At 54.3% G+C, this 18,518-nt stretch overlaps 1 protein-coding gene and 1 pseudogene across 3 annotated transcripts; both read left to right on the forward strand.

The window, feature by feature from the left end:
• TUBGCP2 (tubulin gamma complex component 2) lies at positions 1–17,109 on the forward strand. 3 transcript variants are annotated; one of them, XM_059661648.1, is made up of 18 exons: positions 1–132; positions 3,458–3,640; positions 4,647–4,775; positions 5,489–5,665; positions 6,778–6,937; positions 7,785–7,992; positions 8,196–8,395; positions 8,746–8,935; positions 9,839–9,984; positions 11,438–11,618; positions 12,079–12,259; positions 12,818–12,990; positions 13,203–13,331; positions 13,754–13,874; positions 14,461–14,604; positions 15,208–15,336; positions 16,193–16,356; positions 16,867–17,109. In XM_059661648.1, exons 2-18 carry the CDS (start codon positions 3,491–3,493, stop codon positions 17,000–17,002), a joined length of 2,718 nt encoding a protein of 905 aa, XP_059517631.1. In that variant the 5' UTR covers positions 1–132; positions 3,458–3,490; the 3' UTR covers positions 17,003–17,109. The 3 variants fall into 3 exon arrangements, with proteins under 3 accessions (XP_059517631.1, XP_059517632.1, XP_059517633.1); XM_059661649.1 differs by lacking the exon at positions 1–132 and adding an exon at positions 584–699; XM_059661650.1 differs by lacking the exons at positions 1–132; positions 3,458–3,640 and having other exon boundaries at positions 4,645–4,775; positions 5,473–5,665.
• On the forward strand, positions 12,614–12,678 carry LOC132215105 (U6 spliceosomal RNA; annotated as a pseudogene).
• Positions 17,110–18,518: the final 1,409 nt, after the last annotated feature.

Here is an 18,518-nt window from a genome sequence, read left to right on the forward strand (position 1 = left end):
GCGTAGCCACAACCTGTCGGCCACCGTCCACGAGCTTGCCGGGGCCGGACGTGACGTCACGCGCCACTTCCGCTTCCGGCACGGGCTGCGCGGCGGATTTCAGCGGGTGTAAGCAGTGGCGCGGCGCTGGCGGTGAGTGCGGACGGGCGCCGAGGGGCCGGGCGCGGCGGGGCTGCCCTCCGAGCCAACCCCAGCCCGTGCGGAGCAGAAGCCGTGCTTTGGGGCAGCTCAGTCCTGAAGCGGACGCTGAGGTCCCTCCCAGGTCCTAGTGGTGCAGGGTCCCTCCCGGGCCGCTGCCGGCACCCTCGCCCGCAGGGCTTTGTCTCTGGCTGCGGCGGCCTCTGGGTCATTGTCTCCAAACCAGTCACCAACTAGGTCCCCAGGAAACTCAGGTTTTATTGGGAGTCTTCTTTGTCTAAAGGTCTTCAGTGGCTTCCATTACCTTAGTCCCGTGTCCTTCTCGCGGCCGGTCTGGCCCTGCACACTCCGCCTGCCTTCCCGTCTCCTGCAGCCGCTCAGCTCCTGAGCTGGCCAGGAGCTCACGGCGCAGAAATCCAAGGGGGTCAAGCAGTTACCTGATTAAAACGTGATAGGTAGACACATGAGGGACGCAGGTGTGCATGAGACTTACTGGAGGGTGGACCAGGTGCGCACAGACTCTGGCTCAGAATGTTTCAGCATCGAGCACGACGTGCGCATGTATACGTGCAAGGGCTAGGCGGGTGCTTTTCTTTAAGCAATTGAAAATATGTAATAAAGTTTGGTCATTTCATTCTGGGAGTGGAGGTTGTGGCTACATCGCCAGCAGGTCATTCACATGCCCAGGAAGAGCACTGGACAGACCCAGACTTTTCATCACTTTATACTTTTTCTGCCTCTGAGAAAGCATTAGGGTTGTTGATGTTTTCCACAAGTTTTCAAGCCCTACTCCGGCTCAGTTGGTTGAGCGTTGTTCCATGCACCCATAGGTCATTGGTTGATTGCCAGTCAGGGCATATACCTGGGTTCTGGCTTGATACCCAGTAGGGGGCATGCAGGAGCCAGTCATCGATGTTTATCTCTCCCTCTCTAAAAAAAAAAATAAATACATATTAAAAAATGCTTTTCAAGCCAGTTTGAGAAATTAGCTTTGAACTCTCAACAGAGACTCACTTTCCTCTGTTCACCAGTGTGCGTGAAGTAGGCGTCTTAGCCCACTGAGGCGGCGGCTCACGCGTGGACGAGGTAGGTTTCCTTCCCACACAGAAGTCTGTCCGTTTGCTCTGACTGATGGAGAGAACTCTGGAGTGTCACAGAGGTCAAGTGAGCCGTTGCAATTAAATGTTCTTCAGAGTTGCATTTAGTGTGGATGCTGCTGATGTTTAGCATCCTGGCCTCTTGAGCCTCCCAGTCACCATGACAACCAGGGGTCCCTCAGGGGCCCTGCCTGCAGGTGAGAGCCCCCATTCTTGCAGGAATTGTTCCCAAATCCACAGAGAACAGTGGGTGCCTCAGACATGGGGACAGGAAGACAGTTTTTAAATAAACACTCAATCATGATCTTTCTTCAGAAGAGCTCTCTCAACCCGCTTGTGTCTGGGGGAGGTGTGTGTGCTTGCCGCGGTAAACAGTGTCCTTGCTATTTACATGGCCAAAGGATCCTGCGTCCGGCGCTTACAAGGACAACCCGCAGAAACCACATGGGATGTGGGGAAACTGGTTCCCTTGGACTCGAGGTCGCCAGGGGGAAGTTCTGTTGTCTTCTCTGTTTGCTGGGTTTGCAGCGCCTCGCTCATGGCCCTTTGGGAGTAACGAGGTAGCAGTGGTTTGGGCGTCAGTGGGTCAGATCCAGTTTTCCTACTGGAAAACCAGCCCTTTCTCAGGTAAAATGCACATTTGCAGTTGGTTGGCCTTTGCAGTAACAGTGACGTCTGACCTGCTTTTTTAATAACTTGATGTGTGCAGGCTTTACAGGAACTGCTGCATTGCATCTCTGCAGCAGCTCAGGGAGAGTATACTGCTCACCCCTCCTTGGAGGGAGCTGGTTTCGGACACGCTCAGCCAGGCCCCGCAGCCTGCGCCCTGCTGCTGCTTGCTCCCTTCCCGCTGCAGCTGTCGTTACTGTCAGCGCCTCTTGTAGCCGCTCCTGCGCTGGCAGCCTGGGTTCCAGCTCGGACTTACTCTTCTGCCCCCAGTTTGGAGACAACTGCTCCTGGCCGGTGTTTGATGCTTACACATTGTGAACTGTAATTACATCCGGAGAACTTGTTTTCCACCCCCCAAGGTCACAGTTACAAGTAATATTCATTGGTAATGAGCTGTGGAGTGTGGGCTGGGTCGTCTATTGGTGTTTTGTTGGACTTGGGTGTCTTCACTGCAGCTGTCAGCACAGTGGCTCCTAACCTTTTCTGGGTCACAGAGCCTTTGAGGATCTATTAAAAGCCTCTCAGGAAATTCACAGAGAGACATGACTGTCCTTGATAGCTGTTCTTTTGTTGTTCATGGATCTGAAGTTAAGAACCTTACGTAGGTAGACTGAAATGTTTATGTGAAGCATGTAAAATTTGCTCATTTTTATTTTTTTAATCTATAGTTAATTACCCCGGTGTGTTTATTCACTCCCTTTTATCAGCACTGTTGATGGTGATGGCTAACGGGGCCAGTCATCAGTGGGAGAACAAACTGCAGTGCAGGCCACTGCTGTCCCCTTGGGGACATCTCAGTTATGACTTTGATGCCAGAGGGTTCTGTATCTAATGGTGAGACCCTGGGACATCTGGTTGACAGGGTAGACTGAGCTGAAGTGGAATCCCACCCAACTCAAATGCACAGGAAATGTGTAGCAATTTTCCCCAAAGCTTCTGCATATATAGCCAAGCTTGGGCAGGAGAAGGAAATGCCCTAGGTGCCAGAGTGCAGAGAGCCCGCAAACCTGAAACAGCGCAGGATTTGAGAACCAGATGTGGGCCTCGTGGACTGGAACAGTTTGAATACCGAGCTGGGACGGGGCAGTAGCTTAGGCCTGTGTAGATCCAGGTTCACTGGGTCTGCCCAGCCAAGACAAGAAAATTGTCTGCCAGCCACTGGCCCAGAGCCCTGCGTGGTGATGTCACCCAGGGTGAGGAGGGCCCAGGCCTTGGAGTCCACAGTCTGCACCTGCAGGCTCCCGAGCTGAGGAGTGGGCCGGAGTGGGCCTAGAAACCGGCTGGAGTGTGGATTGCCAAAGGGAACGTGTCCACTGGAGACCGCGCCTGTAAGAAACGACAAACGCTACCAAGAGCGCCACCTGCAGGGAGAGAACTCACCCTAGAAACAAGCCCTCGGGGAGTAGACAGCTGGCATAGGTGGTTGTGGTCCACGAGGGGCCCACATGGTGATTTCGTTTCCCCTAGACCTGACATTGGCCAAAATTGGTTGCTTTAAAAATTTCTTACTAATAGGGTTTTGTTTTTGTAAGTAGCTTTCCTCTTACCTTTAGGAGAACATATTGTGATGTCTCAGGGCCAAAACTATGAGTGAATTTCGGATTCACCACGATGTCAATGAGCTGCTCAGCTTGCTGCGTGTACATGGAGGGGATGGCGCCGAGGTCTACATTGATCTCCTGCAGAAGAACAGGACCCCGTACGTCACAACCACTGTGTCTGCACACAGTGCCAAGGTGAGTGCCCATCCCTGCGCGGCTGTCGCTGGTGAAGGCAGCCCGTCCCTGTGCTGTGCACAGAGCTCACCTCCCTGGCTCCTGACGGGGTGCCCTAGCCGTGCCAGCGATGATGTCAGACAACTTGGCAAGTGCTTTCCATGGACCAAGTGTCTGCTCAGCTCAGTGCCTCTGCTGACACCGTGGCCACACTGAAATCTCTTTAAAGTGTACTGTTTTTCTTTATTCAAAAGATATGTGATTCAAAATTATAGATCTGCAGTAAAAGGTAACTTTGAAATCTTTTAAAAAACACATTAAGAAGCTTTAGGTATTGAACCAGCTTAATACTGGCACAAAGATAATTAGAAAAATTCACTGAGCCTTGGCCAGTTTGGCTCAGTAGTTAGAATGTTGGCCGGTGCTCGGTTCGATTCCTGGTCAAGGGGACGGGACATACCTGGGTTGCAGGTTTGATCCCCGGCCCCGGTTGGGGAATGTGCAGGAGGCAACCAATCGATGTGTCTCTCACATTGATGTTTCTCTCTTTCCCTCTCCTTCTCCCCCTCCCTCCACCCCTCCTTTCTACTCTCTAAAAATCAGTGGAAAAAATATCCTCATTGAGGATTAACAAAGAAAAGAAAAAAGCAAGATTCACTGAGCACGTTAACTTAGGAACACACATTACGTTTAATCTATCACAGGGGAAGCATTAAAAACCAGTGAGAAAACTTAACCCCTGAACCAGTACATGGTAATAAATTCAAGAGGGAACAGAGTAAAATGAAGGCATAGCCACCAGGGGAGAAATACAGGGTTATTCTGTGACCGGGCTCGGGAAGGGAAGCCTCGGAGGAGAATGGTTTCACAGACTGAGGCGCCATCTTAGCTTTATTTCAGCGACGTATGGTTACTACTCAGCCCACCGAATTTTACTCCACGTGGGTCTTTGTGTTTAATTTTCTGGAAGATGTTTTTTAAAGTTCTTCGTTATTGTCACTAAATCACTTGTGTTTGTTCTTTTGAGGTTAAAATAGCAGAATTTTCTCGTACTCCAGAAGACTTTCTGAAGAAATATGATGAACTGAAATCGAAAAACACAAGGAACCTTGACCCACTGGTGTACCTGTTGTCAAAGCTCACGGAGGACAAAGAGGTAACTGGCAGGCTCAGGGTCAGGCTTATCAGGGAAGGCGCGTGGGGAGCCTGCCTTGTGGGGCAGTTCTGGCGAGTGTTGTCAGCACACAGGTTTGCACGGTAGAGGTAACGCCTCATGACCCTGCTGTGGCGGGTGCCCCTCCTGTTCTGCCCGCCTGTCAGACTGAAAATAGCTCAGAGTGGTAGCCAGAAACACGGGAAGTACTGACAGTAGTTACCTCGCGGGGCGGGGGCGGGGGGGGGGTGTTGTTGTTTCGTGCCATGTTTTTTGTTAGTTTAAAGCTGTGTACTTGATGCTAAGAAAAGCACATATCGAGCTGGGGGAGCCATGGCACATGGAACACCCAGGAATGCATTAGGACCTTCCTCCTGCTTCCCAAGCTCAGGGTCTATTCACGGGTGGAGGCGCACCCTTCAGTGCCAAGGACAGGGAGGGGGCCAGTCAGGTGTAGCGAAAAGGCAGTGCCCCTGGGAATGGAGTTTGGGAATTGGCTGTTAAAGCAGCTGGAGGGTCCCTCCTTGTGAGTGGAAGACTTGAACCTGGTGGCAGGAAGCATTGGGAGACCAGACTGCAGCTTGAGGACTGATGGGAGCGTCTGCTCTCACCCTTCATGTGGTCACTGGGGGTGGGAAAAAAAGGGGTGGGGTGTCGGTGCCAGGCAGAGTGCAGACGTGTGCAGCCCCTTGTCATTCAGGGTTCTGTGTGTGCAGACTCTGCAGTATTTACAGCAGAATGCGAGAGAAAGAGCCGAGCTGGCAGCCACGGTGACTGCCAGCAGCACCACTAGCTTCAGCGCCCCTGCCACGGCCTCCAGGATCTCCATGCAGGAGCTCGAGGAGCTGAGGAAGCAGCTTGGCAGTGTGGCCACGGGCTCCACGTTGCAGCAGGTACTGTGACCCGCCGCCCACAGGCCCACATTCACAGCAGCCAGGGCAGGGAGTGCCAGCAGGGGGTGCACATCTCACTGTCATCTGTTGAAGATGAGTCTGAACGTGGAGACGCTGATCGGGACTAGCTGTGTGTGGACAGGACCCTGGGCACGGTGAACTGGGGCAGGAAGGTTCTGTCCCACCCAGGAGGGGGACTCGCCTGCTCCAAGGCAGTTGTGTGGGTTCAGCCAATGCAAACTGCAATTTCCATTTCCCTCTGTTAATTTTTAGCCATTTGTCTTTTTAAAATTATACTTGATAGACATTTTCTCTAGATCATTTTCTCCTATACTTACTGCTCTGTCTCGCTTCTGAGTTTATGTACTGCCCTCTTCTTTTGATGTACGTCGTCTGCTCACAGCATTGTCTCGGCCTTCAAGCCCCACAGAGCTGTGTCCCCATGAGGGTCTGAGCTTAGTATGTGCTTGCTGAGCACAGCAGCTGTGAAAGGGACAATGGCCAGCACTGGTGGGCATGTGCTGGGTCCAGCACCTCACAAAGCCCTCGCACCGGCACCCCGTGTGACAGATGAGGAAACTGAGTTTGCCCCTGCCTTTCTCACTACTCCTAAGCCAGTGCTTCTGAAAGCCACCCCCACAGCCCTGGTCAGCTTCTGGCGGCCAGTCCCTCAGGAGGACACTGCTCCATGCGTGCGCCTGGAGCCAGCCTTTCCTAGTGTGGCCCTCTCCATCCGTCCCTTGTACCCAAAGGGCTCAGATGGGGCACCCCTTCTCCAACCATCTGTCGCTGGGGCCATGTCTTCACCCAGCAGCTCATGTCTAGACTTTGAACTGCCAGGAGAAAGCACAGGTGGTCCCGAGGGCCAGCCTGCCCTGGTGAGGTGCCCTCACTGCCAGTCCCCCTTAATATGGGGGCCCTGCACAGACCCACACCCTGTCAAGGGCCTGGGTCTCCATCTCTTTTGCCCCCAGCCCCTTGCATGGTGACGGGCTCAGAGTCATTTCATTTATACATGTACTTATTGAACGCTTGTGCTCAGGGATGTTAGTTTTAACTGTGTGTACTAAAAGTATATCTTTGTTTTTTGCTTTAAAAAAAATTCTCACCAGTCTCTGGAGCTTACAAGAAAGATGCTTCGAGACAAGCAGAACAAAAAAAATTCAGGCCAGCGCCTCCCCATCTTCCCTGCGTGGGTGTACGAGAGGCCCACGCTGGTCGGGGATTTTCTCACTGGCTCAGGCCTGAGCACGGACACAGCTGTGCCTATAGGTATGTGAAGCACTTACCTCTAACTGCCTGTGTGGTGACTCCATGGACAGGTGGCCACTGTGCTCAGAGCCCATCCTGTGCCCACAGGTAGACAGGGGGTGTGGTGTGTGTGTGTGCTGCCAGCAGGTTTGTAACCTGCAGATGTGGTGCCGTGTGATCGTGCTGCCGGGTCCTGGTCTCAGGAACCCCAGGGCAGCTTGTGTATGGCCAACAGGGGTGATTCTCAGAGACACCTTTCTCCTGGTACTGCCTCCAGGTCCCCATCTGTCCCAGCAGGTGTCAGGGGGGACACTGAGGGTCGCTCTAGAGCTGGGAGCCGCCTGGGCCCTGAGGCATTTGGTGGCAGCCCTACTCAGTGGCCTGGGACTGTCCTCAAGTCCGTTGGGTGGTATCTCATTGTGTGTTTATGATAGAAATTGTAAGTGTTTTCAGGTCCCTTTTATCCCAGAGCAACCAGACTTACCAAGCTGTAATAAGCACTGCTCGCAGACCCCATTGGACGTGCTTTTCAGATTCCTGATTGTGTCTTTTAAGTGCAGGCAGGTTCCTGCGTGTAGAGGTTTCTGCCTGCCTAGTGCTTTCAGGCTCCGATGGGCTCCCAGCCTGCCGACGGTCAGCGCTGTTCCTCCTGGTGGTTTGGAATTTCAGCCTTTTGTGCCCCGATGGGCTCATTTGAAGCCAAATGAACAGCTAGTTCTTATATCTGTAGTTATTTGAGGAAATTACACAGAGGAGAATGAGTGAGAGCGTGACTTTCAGCAGGTAGATTGGGTCAGGAGAGAGGCCTGTGGGAAAGGGGAGCTCTGAGTCAAGGCGTGTGGCCCCAGTTGGTGTTTGCAACCCACAGGCTCCCTGCCCCTGGCCGCCCAGGAGTCGGCCGTCGTGGAGGACCTGCTCTACGTGCTGGTAGGTGTGGATGGCAGATACATCACCGCCCAGCCCCTCACCGGGAGACAGAGCCGGACCTTCCTCGTGGACCCCAACCTGGACCTGTCCATCAGGGAGCTGGTGAACAGGATCCTCCCAGTGGCTGCCAGCTACTCCACCGTGACCAGGTAGGTGCTGGACACTGGCCTTCTCAGGCACACTTGGCCCCGGAGCGTGTGCCAACCAGCTTCACTCCTAGCACGATGTGAAGGGCCTGGGGACAGGTGCAGGGAGCCCAGTCTGGGCCTGAGAGCAAACACAGAATGTGTAACCTCATCTGAAAAGGTAGCTCGCAGCTTCTCAAGGTGCTGGATGCTTCCTTTCCTCATAGGTTCATCGAGGAGAAGTCTTCCTTCGAATACGGGCAGGTGAACCATGCATTGGCGGCTGCCATGAGGACCCTGGTGAAGGAGTACCTGATCCTGGTGACGCAGCTGGAGCAGCTGCAGAGGCAAGGCCTCTTGTCACTGCAGAAGCTCTGGTTCTACGTGCAGCCGGCCATGCGCACCGTGGACATCCTGGCCTCCCTGGGTACGTCTCCCCCAGGCCAGGAGAGCCTGTAGGGGGCGGGGCGCATGCAGACAGGTCCTGTGATGGAGCACTGAGATGTGAAGATGGGACGGGTAGTGTCGCAGGAGGGACCCCTGGGCCAGCTTGCTAGTCATTCGTGTCTTGCTTTTGTCACCGTGGTTGTGAGGCCAAAGCTGTGGAGCTTCATGTTTTCCTAATTCGCGGGAGGAAACTGGAAGCTCTGGTAAACTTTATTTGCAACTACAGCTTTGGGTGTATCCCATAAAGAGCACCTGTCCCGTGAGGAGGTTGGAGGTGAGGCTCCGCGTGGCCTCCCCATTCTCAGCACTGAGTACCTCTTCCCCTTGCAGCCACCTCGGTGGATAAAGGTGAGTGTGTTGGGGGGTCCACCCTGAGCCTCCTCCACGACCGGAGCTTCAACTACACAGGTGACAGCCAGGCGCAGGAGCTGTGCCTGTACCTCACCAAGGCCGCCAGCGTGCCCTACTTTGAGATTCTGGAGAAGTGGATCTACAGGGGGATCATCAATGACCCGTACAGGTGGGGCTGGGGATGTGGAGGGCGGGCAGGCGGCTCTTCAGCTTATTCTATTGCGTGGTGGACGTGTAGGACCCAGATTGGCCTCTTAGCTGCCTTTGTGTGGGCTCCTCAGTGTGACGGATATAAACGCATACGACGAAATACGTCAGCTCACAAAGAGTTCTGTTGGGTTGAGATTTATTTGTCAGAACATTTTACACTTGATTTTAGCCAAAAGGCTGAGCAGTGTATTTGTCAAAATACCCCCCCTTTTTTTTTTTAATTCTTACCCAAGGATATTTTTTCCATTGTTTTTTTTAGAGAAAGAGGAGGGGGGAGTGAGAGAGAGAGAGAAACATTGACATGAGAAAAAAACATCAGTTGGTTGCCTCCTACATGTGTCTGGACAGGGGCCTGGGACAAACCTGCAACCGAGGTACATGCCTTTGGCCTGGACTCGAATCCAAGAGCCTTCGGTCCATGGACCGATGCTCTGAGCACTGAGCCAGATGGTCCAGGGCTTGTCAAAATATCTTACTAATAGACTTGTGGTCTAGGAATAGTTTCTCTACTAATGACCCAAATAAAAGCTGGTGCGATGGGCTGAGTAAAGGATGCAATTTTGAGGTCCTGGTGCGTAGGTGATATTTGAGACAGCATGTGAGGGGTCTGGGCTCTGATGGGCAGGAAAGCGTCCCCAACATGCCCTGTTACCCACATGCATGGTGAAAGGAAGGGCTGGTTCCATTGAGAGGTCAACCAGCCTCCCATCCTGTTCTGTGACCCCAGCTCTCTCTGGCCCCAGGTCACCTCGCAACCCCAAGTGAGGTTGGAAGGTTTGATTAATTCACAGTTGAGAATTAACGGTAGTGAGACTGTGCTTGGCCTTCATGGTTGTGACCCAAGATGGCTTCCTGCTTTCAGCGAGTTCATGGTCGAGGAGCACGAGCTGCGGAAAGAGAAGATCCAGGAGGACTACAACGACAGGTACTGGGACCAGCGGTACACTGTGGTGCAGCGACAGATCCCATCCTTCCTGCAGAAGATGGCGGGCAAGGTGCTCAGCACAGGTGATGCCCGGGGTGGGGGAGGGGGAACAGCAGGCCTCAGGAGGGGCCCCATCCTCCCAGACGTGCTGAGTGTCCTCTGTGATTGTGTCCTGGGAGTGGGTGGGGTGGGCAGGGGTGGGCAGGCAGGCGCCGGGCTGTGCTGGTTTTGTGTCTGGTTCCTGTGGTCTGATTGGCTGCATTTGTTCCCTGAGCCTAAGAGGTTGTCTCAGTAGGTACCTCTCCTTCCTCATAACTATTGCATTTTCAGAACTTGGTTGCTACTTAGAGGAAACCTTTCTCACAACACTGACGCCAGATTTACATACCAACACCAGGTCCCCAGTTCTCTTTGGGCACCAGCTGGGTGTCCTGCAGTCTGACTCCATCCTGACACTACCCGGATGCAATGCAGGCCCCATAGGTTCAGGGCTCAGTCCCTCAAGACTGTCCCACTTCAGATGCCAGCCATGAGTCCCAGGCCACCAAGTTGACTACAAATTGGGGGTTCCCAAGACTCCTCACGTTTGATAATTTGCTAGAGTGGCTTACAGAACTCGGAAACAATTTAGCAACTAAGTTTCTGGCTTATTATAAAGGATTTGATAAAGGATTTGGATGAACAGCCAGGTGAAGAGGTTTGTGGGGTGAAATCTAGAAGGATCCCAGTACAGGAGCATCTGTCCCCAGGGAGCTGGGGTGCACCACCTCCCGGCAGGTGGACATGTTCACCAACCCGAACTCTTCAAACCCCTTTGTTGAGGGTTATGAAGGTTCCATCCTATGGGCACAATTGGGTAAGTCAGTGGCCACTGGTGATTAGCTCAATCCCAGCCCCTAGCCCCCCCCCTCCCCCCCCCCCCCAGACATAAGGGTGGGGCTGAAAGTTCCAGCCTTCTCATCACCTGGTTGGTACCTCTGGCCACCAGCCTCACCTTCAGCTCTCTGGGGCCTGCCAAGGGTCACCTCATTAGCATAAACTCAGGTATGAGTGGAGGGGCTTCTGAGTAACAAGATTCCAAGGGTTTTAGGAACTCAGTGCTGGAAACTGGGACGAAAACCAAATATTTGTTGTTATATCACAATATTGCACACATTACAGGGAAAACTATCAAGGACACAGGCCCACTGGGTTCTTAGTCACCCCACTGGGGCAGGAACCTGATGTAGAGACGTGAATGGGGAGTCAGCAGGGTCTGGGCATTTGGTGAGAGCAGGGCTGTCTGGGATGGGGTTGGGAGATGATTTAGAAGCTGGTTCTCAGGGCTTTTGTTTCCATGCTCTCGATTAGAGAAATCAGATGTAAACAGTGACAACAAACCACTGCTTCTGACATCGGTTGGTGACCTGCTCTATGGCTAGAGCAGGTTCCAGAGTTGTTCTCACAGTCTGTTCTGTGTCCAGTCCTCTAGCTTGTGTGTGGGCCACGACTTGTATGTACAACAGAATGTTTAATCTTACTTCCATCTCTTTTCAGGAAAGTACCTAAATGTGGTCAGAGAGTGTGGTCATGATGTCACCTGCCCAGTGGCCAAAGAGGTCATCTATACATTGAAGGAGCGAGCATATGTGGAGCAGATTGAGAAGGCATTTAACTACGCCAGCAAAGTGCTCCTGGACTTCCTGATGGAGGAGCAGGACCTCGTGGCGCACCTGAGGTGTGCGCTTCCGCCGTGTTAGTGTGGGCAAACGTGCAGAAGGTTTGCCTAAGACACGGAGCTCCCACCAGTTCCATCTGTCGTTTTACAAATGGGCACACGGCCAGGTCATCGCCAGTCTAACTGCCTGATACCTGTGGACACAGCCTGCTCCCTGCCCAGGGTCCCCAGGCCCCTCCTTGGCTCCCATAGTGACCCCTCTGCACCCCCCTCGTTGGCCTGCAGGGACCCCTTTCTGGCAGCTGCCCTGCAGGTCCTGGCACAATGGTCTTGTGCCCCTGCCCAAGAGAGCTGCTCATTGCAACTGACCATAGTCATGTCGCTTTGCATGCATGTAGCCAGAGCCCTTTGTGTGTGCATGTGGTTTTTTCTTGTCAGTCACCTGCCACCGTTTCTCCAGAGTTTGGGCTGGTCTGCATCCCCAGTGGTCTCACTGATGTCTGCCTGTCACCTCTCCAAGGTCCATCAAGCGCTACTTCCTGATGGACCAGGGGGACTTCTTTGTGCATTTCATGGACCTCACAGAAGAAGAGCTAAAGAAGCCAGTGGACGACATCACGCCCACACGCCTGGAGGCGCTGCTGGAGCTGGCCCTGCGCATGAGCACCGCCAACACAGACCCCTTCAAGGACGACCTCAAGGTGGGCCTTTACCTGAGAAAGATGGTTGAAATAAAGCCCAGGAGCCTGGCCAGTGTGGCTCAGTGGTTGAGTGTCGACCCATGAGCCAGGAGGTCATGGTTCCATTCCCGGTCAGAGCACATGCTCAGGTTGTGGGCTTGATCCCTGGTAGGGGGCACGCAGGAGAAAGCTGATCGATGATTCTCTCTCATCATTGATGTTTCTATCCCTCTCTCCCTCTCTCTTCCTCTCCCTAAAATCAATAAAAACATTTAAAAAAAAAACAATTAAGGTCCAGTGCCTGACAGGTTTTCTTTCTGCTTCAGTTGAGATGATCCTGTTTTTTCCCCCCTTCATTGTGTATTAACTGGTTTTTGTGAAGATTAGCATGGCCCCTGCGCAAGGTTGACACCCAAATTTGTGAAGTGTTCTATATTTAACAAAATAAAAAAGAACACTTTTTTCCGTTACAGTTACCGTACGTTATTGCACTGCCTTCAGGTGAGGGCACAGCGATTAGACATCTGCACACTTTGCGAAGGGCTCATACTCCATGTTCTTCTGTTTCTCTCCCCCAAGATTGACCTGATGCCTCATGACCTCATCACTCAGCTTCTGCGGGTTCTGGCCATTGAGACCAAGCAGGAGAAGGCCATGGTGCAGGCCGACCCCACGGAGCTCTCTCTCAGCGGCCTGGAGGCCTTCTCTTTCGACTACGTGGTCAAGTGGCCGCTGTCGCTGATCATTAACAGGTGAGTGGGTCCCTGGGCCCCAGCTTCAGTGAACAGTTTTCAGGCAGAAGAATCAGATGTGCCTGCCCACTGCATTGTTTTGTAGCCATTTGTGTCCTGTGGGGGTTACCGGGTAGCCTGGTGGCCCAGATGCAGAACTGTGTGTCAGTGACAGCCGGAGCCTCGTTTATGATGTCAGGTGTCGGTGGAATCTCACGCCCTCTCCTCCGCAGGAAGGCCCTGACGCGTTACCAGATGCTGTTCCGGCACATGTTCTACTGCAAGCATGTGGAGCGGCAGCTCTGCAGCGTCTGGATCAGCAACAAGGCCGCCAAGCAGCACGCATTGCACTCCGCCAAGTGGTGCGTTCTCTGTCCACACGGGGCAGCAGTCCTAGGATGCACACCCATGCGGTGCAGGGCTATTGCTGACCACCAGGTGCCCAGGTCACTGCCCTGTCCCCCAGCCGCCTGCACAGACCTGTGGGCCTGCCACCCCGTCTGGGCGGGAGCCCTCGGAGGACCTTGAGCCTCCTCCCAGGGTGGGGACCTTGTGGTGTCAGCACTCCACCTCTTTAAGCCTGAGGCACTCTGCCTGCTGGTCTGTGGCCCCAGGTGTTGCTGTGCCTGTGTCTGAGCCTCAGGAGCTGCATCGTGGGTTGTGCTCAGAGCAGGTGTACCTGCCGACCACCTGCACACGCTGGGGCTGGGGAAGGGCGGGGAGCAGGAGGGTCTTGTACAGGCGCCAGCTCCACAGTGTCTCTGGGATGTCTCTGTTCACCCAGGTTTGCCGGCGCCTTCACGCTGCGCCAGCGGATGCTGAACTTTGTCCAGAACATTCAGTACTACATGATGTTCGAGGTTATGGAGCCCACCTGGCACATCCTCGAGAAAAACCTGAAGTCCGTGAGTTCTGACGTAACTGCTGTAACACTTAGACTCTGCAGCAACCCGGGCTCTCACATTGCAAGGTCCTCAGAGAGGAAGGTGCTAGGGTGATGCCACCAGCGAGGCCTCACTCAGAGCCTCATTGGGAGAAGCTGCACCTCTGTACACACGCTGTCCTTCCTCACGTGACAGGGTGGTTTGTGTGGCGTGGGGGATCTGCTCCCACACACCCTGTAGCCCCAGGACCAAGCTGTTGAACATCGTGGACGCCTTGTCCTCTGGGAGCTCTGAGAGCCTCAGAACTGGGGGCCCTGCGCTCCCACCAGCACGTGCTGGGCCCTCTGGGGCTTCTCAGCCAAAAGATCAATTGCCACCAAATTCCAGAAGCAGGAAGTGGCAAGTGGCAGTGTTTCCTTCTTGCTTCCTGTCTTTAGGGATCAAAACCTTGGACTTTGGGGGCATGTTCAGTATTACTTCCTGTTAGTGGTATAGGAGTTTCCCCCAAAGACCACAGGGTCAGTTTTTAAATGGAAATAACACGAATGTGTGCAAAGCCAGGGCTGAAGCCCCGGGGGCACACGTCAACCTGGTGTGCTCCCTGCAGGCCTCCAACATCGACGATGTGCTGGGGCACCACACAAGCTTCCTGGACAACTGCCTGAAGGACTGCATGCTCACCAACCCCGAGCTGCTCAAGGTCTTCTCCAAGCTCATGTCCGTGTGCGTCATGTTCACTAACTGCATGCAGGTGCGTGCCGCAGCCCTGCCCACCCTGATCCCTCTCTGTCCATCAGCCAGCAGGTGCTCCTGAGTGTCCTTCCTGAGCCCACCTGGCCCGTGGGCAGGAACCCCGGCTGCAGGGTCTCTGTCTGGGCCTGTTGCTGAACACCTTGCATTCTTCTTGTCAGAACTTATTTGATTTCATTTTTATTGGGCGCCTGTCCTAAGCAGTGGCTCAAAAGCAGTGGTACAGAAAACAGTGTCAGGAGGCAGATGGGGTGACGCGGGGGTTCACCAGGGCTGAAGGCTACTGGGACGTCTGAACCAGTGTGAAGGCAGACTAAGCCTGGGATGTGTTGGCTGATGACAGAGGGGTCAGGAGCATGTGAACTTGGTTCCTCAGACATTTAGGAGCCATATATGGGGTTGCAAACTGGAGAACACCATGAAAAGCAAGTGTTTTCAGAAAAATAGGTCCATAAGCCGTTGGGGCAGACGGGAATGGTGTTGACCTGTCTGCAGCCTCCCAGAAGGCCCACCCTCTGTCCTCGAGTCTGCAGATGTCCCGGATGCAGGGGGCGTTTCATGGGACCAAATAGGTTGTAATGAAAGTTTTCTTTGGGCCCTCAAGAGGTTTACACAGAGCATGAAATTGGACGATGAGCTGGGCCGCCTGACTCTGGAACACGGCACGATGCAGGGGCCGCCCACCGAGGCTGAGCGGGCGGAGGAGCGTGCCCGGAAGGAGCTCGCCAGGAAGGTACGTGGCCTCGGGGGTTAGTCCAGCAGGTCCTCCATCTTCCTGAGAGATTTGACAGTGTTACGATTCTAATACTTAAAAACTAAACCCGCTACCACCCTTTCATTTCTGGCTTGAGTTTGATTAAAAGACAACCATCTTAAAATTAGGTTCCAAACACAAGCCACAGAAATCCCCTGAGCGCCAGGGTGAGGCCGGCTTATCTGCACAACAGGCGGTGGTTCAGGGCTGAGCTGTAGGGCCGCCCAGCAGAACCTGGCACTCAGCAAGTATAGGTTAGAGTCTTTCCTTACCTGAAGGTCAGGCCGCTCTCAGATGCCAGCATGCAGGTCCATGGGTGGAGGGGTCATGGGTTCAGGCGCCAGCTCCCATGGTCCCTGTTTCGTCCCCTCATGGGCAGAAAAAAACACGGACTGTGCTGAAGTCTGAGCTGCACAAAGAAAACCCTGGTGCCCTGTGGCCAGGAGAAGAGGCCCAGCTGCCCAGGGCGGCTCCATCCTGTGGTCTCAGGACCTCATTTATTTTTTTTTTAAATATATTTTTACTGATTTGAGAGAGGGAGAGAGAGATAGAAACATCAATGATGAGAGAATCATTGATAGGCTGCTTCCGGCACATCCCCTAGTGGGGATCAAGCCTACAACCTTGGCATGTGCCCTTGACTGGGATTGAACCTGGGACCCTTCAGTCTGCAGGCCGACACTCTATCCACTGAGCCAAATCGGCTAGGGTGGTCTCAGGAACTTTTATGATGCCCTACCTATACCTTTTATCACTTGGAACCTTCTTGAAGTCCTTTCTTCTATTGGAAGAACTTAAAAGGAAGGTCAAGGCAAGCTGGGCTCCTGTCTTCCAGCACCTGGCCGAGCATGTGGACACGCCTCAGCTGGCCTCCAGCTTCGAGGCCACCATCAATAAGTTTGATAAGAATTTTTCAGCCCATCTACTTGACCTCCTGGCCCGGCTGAGCATCTACAGTACCAGCGACTGCGAGCACGGCATGGCCAGCGTCATCTCCAGGTGGGTGTGGGCAGCTTTCCTGTTGTGAGCCCTGTCCCTGCCCCCGCGTGACTGCGAGGCCCAGGTTCCCTGCTGTCGTCTCTCACCTTCACCCACTCGGGTCAGCACAGACAACATGAGGCCAGTTCTGCTCAGGCCTGAGGTTGTCTGTCCTTGGCCTCCTTATGCTGCTGGTCCCCCGTCACTCCCTGAAGTGACAACACGCTTCGGTTCCCTGGTGTGCATTCCCCAGTAACAGGCAAGCCGTCCGGCAATGCCCCCACCATCGGTCCGTGTCCATGGACCTCGGTCAGCCTCACTCTCCGCAGTGCTCCCGGGCCAGGACCCAAGGAGGACCCCCTTCAGCCCTCTACCTTCCCCCAGCAACAGTGTCACCCCGAGTCAGATGAGCAGTGAGATGGGGGCCGTGGGCGGATAGCGATGGAAGGATGTCCCTGCCACCTAATGCAGGGTCCTGTAGCCACCACAGGGTGGGTGCCCAGACACTCCAGCCCCGTCCTCACCCCTCAGGCTCGACTTCAACGGCTTCTACACAGAGCGCCTGGAGCGCTTGTCTGCAGAGAGGAGCCAGAAGGCAGCCCCCCAAGTGCCCATTCCACGGGGGCCCCCAGCACCAGCGCCCAGGGTCGCCGTCACTGCCCAGTGAGGCCCTCGGACCCTGCACCCACCACAGCTGAAGGAGGGACGGATGGGCTGGGGGGTGCTGTTGCGGACAGATGAGGTCAGGGTTTCTAATAAAGTATCTGAAGTACATGTGTTGCGTGCGCTGTTGCCATTTAAGTATAAAGTCTGAATGTTATCTGCTCAGTCTGTCTTTCTCAGGGCAGAGCAGCCTCCCAGACCAGAGTGGTGTCTCCATGGTGTGCTGACCTGTGAGCCGCACTTTAGGGGATTTTTTTTTTTTGGTCTCAAAGAAAAAGGCATTTGAGCAACATTAGAATAATTGCCAAGGTGCCTTGCGGGGAGACGGGCTGGGCTCCCTGGAGTCTGCCAGAACCCTCAAACCCATGGGCTGGGGTTTGCTCCTGGCACTAGGGGGCAGCAGCTCCTTGTGCGGTAGGTGAGTTGTGACCTGCATCCACGAATGTGCAGCCTGGGGCTGTGGCTGAGGCCTGTGTCCTTAGGACAGCCCTGAGGTGGGAACATGCCCGCCCAACCCATTCCACGACCTGTGGGCTCCCCATCTGGCAGTAGATGGCACACCAGCCCTGAGGACGATGCTGCCACGAACACCTCTGGGCCACTGCTGACTCATGCAGCCATTTTCGAAATTCAGTCTGAACCACCTGCTCCAGGTGGCCTCCTGGGCAGCTGAGGAGGCATGAGACTAGAAGCAGCCCGGGCACACAGACAAGATCCCCTGGGGTGAAGGTAGGAGTGGCTCTTGGCCTGGGCTGCTGCCCGCAGGACTGGGCAAGCCACAAAGTTTCCTCTTCTGCAGGTTGTGCAGATGCGATCTGAGTAAACAAGCGTATCTGCCAACCCCGTTGCCAGTCGTGGTGTCACGCAACTGGGGGACTGAGCAGAGGAACCCCTGGCTCTCGGTGAGGGACCTACTGCCTGGCCCTGAAGCCCAGGTGCCCTGTCCCTGTCCCGCACCTCCAGGCTGCAGGTGGTTGAGGGGACCAGTTAGATGTGTCCTGTGGGTGGGTGGCGGTTCCTGTGTGGTAGGAGCCTCTGGGCCCACATGGGTCCTGGCTGCTACTGTGAAGCCCCTGCCTGTCCGTGAGCTGCGCACAGGGCATCGGGTCAGCTCACTGTAAAGCCTCATGGTCAGGGCGGACACGCTGCTTTTAAACTTTTTCTGTGAAACAACTTGGAAAATGTGACGAAGGAACAGAAGGAAACCTGCTGGGGGGCTTGCGGTTCACATGGCATCTATCACAGCCATGAGTGAGAGCCTCCACAGGGCCCACTCGGTCCAGGCCTGGTCGCTGTGCCCACACCGCTGCTGTGGCCAGGGCTTCCCTGTTACTTCTGTTCAAGATGCCCCCAAAGTCTGTGTCAGCCCCTCTGCCTTTTCCTGTTATGCCATTCCCTCAGGGGAAATAATGGCCCCCTGAACTTTAACCTCTGGTCTGGAACCACCTGTGGACACCACCACCTCTCGAGTCCCTGACATGCTGTCACCCCAGCATCCCAGGGAGCATGTCTGGGATTAT

The sequence above is a fragment of the Myotis daubentonii genome, chromosome 13 (assembly GCF_963259705.1).
Source record: "Myotis daubentonii chromosome 13, mMyoDau2.1, whole genome shotgun sequence".
Taxonomy (NCBI): domain Eukaryota; kingdom Metazoa; phylum Chordata; class Mammalia; order Chiroptera; family Vespertilionidae; genus Myotis; species Myotis daubentonii.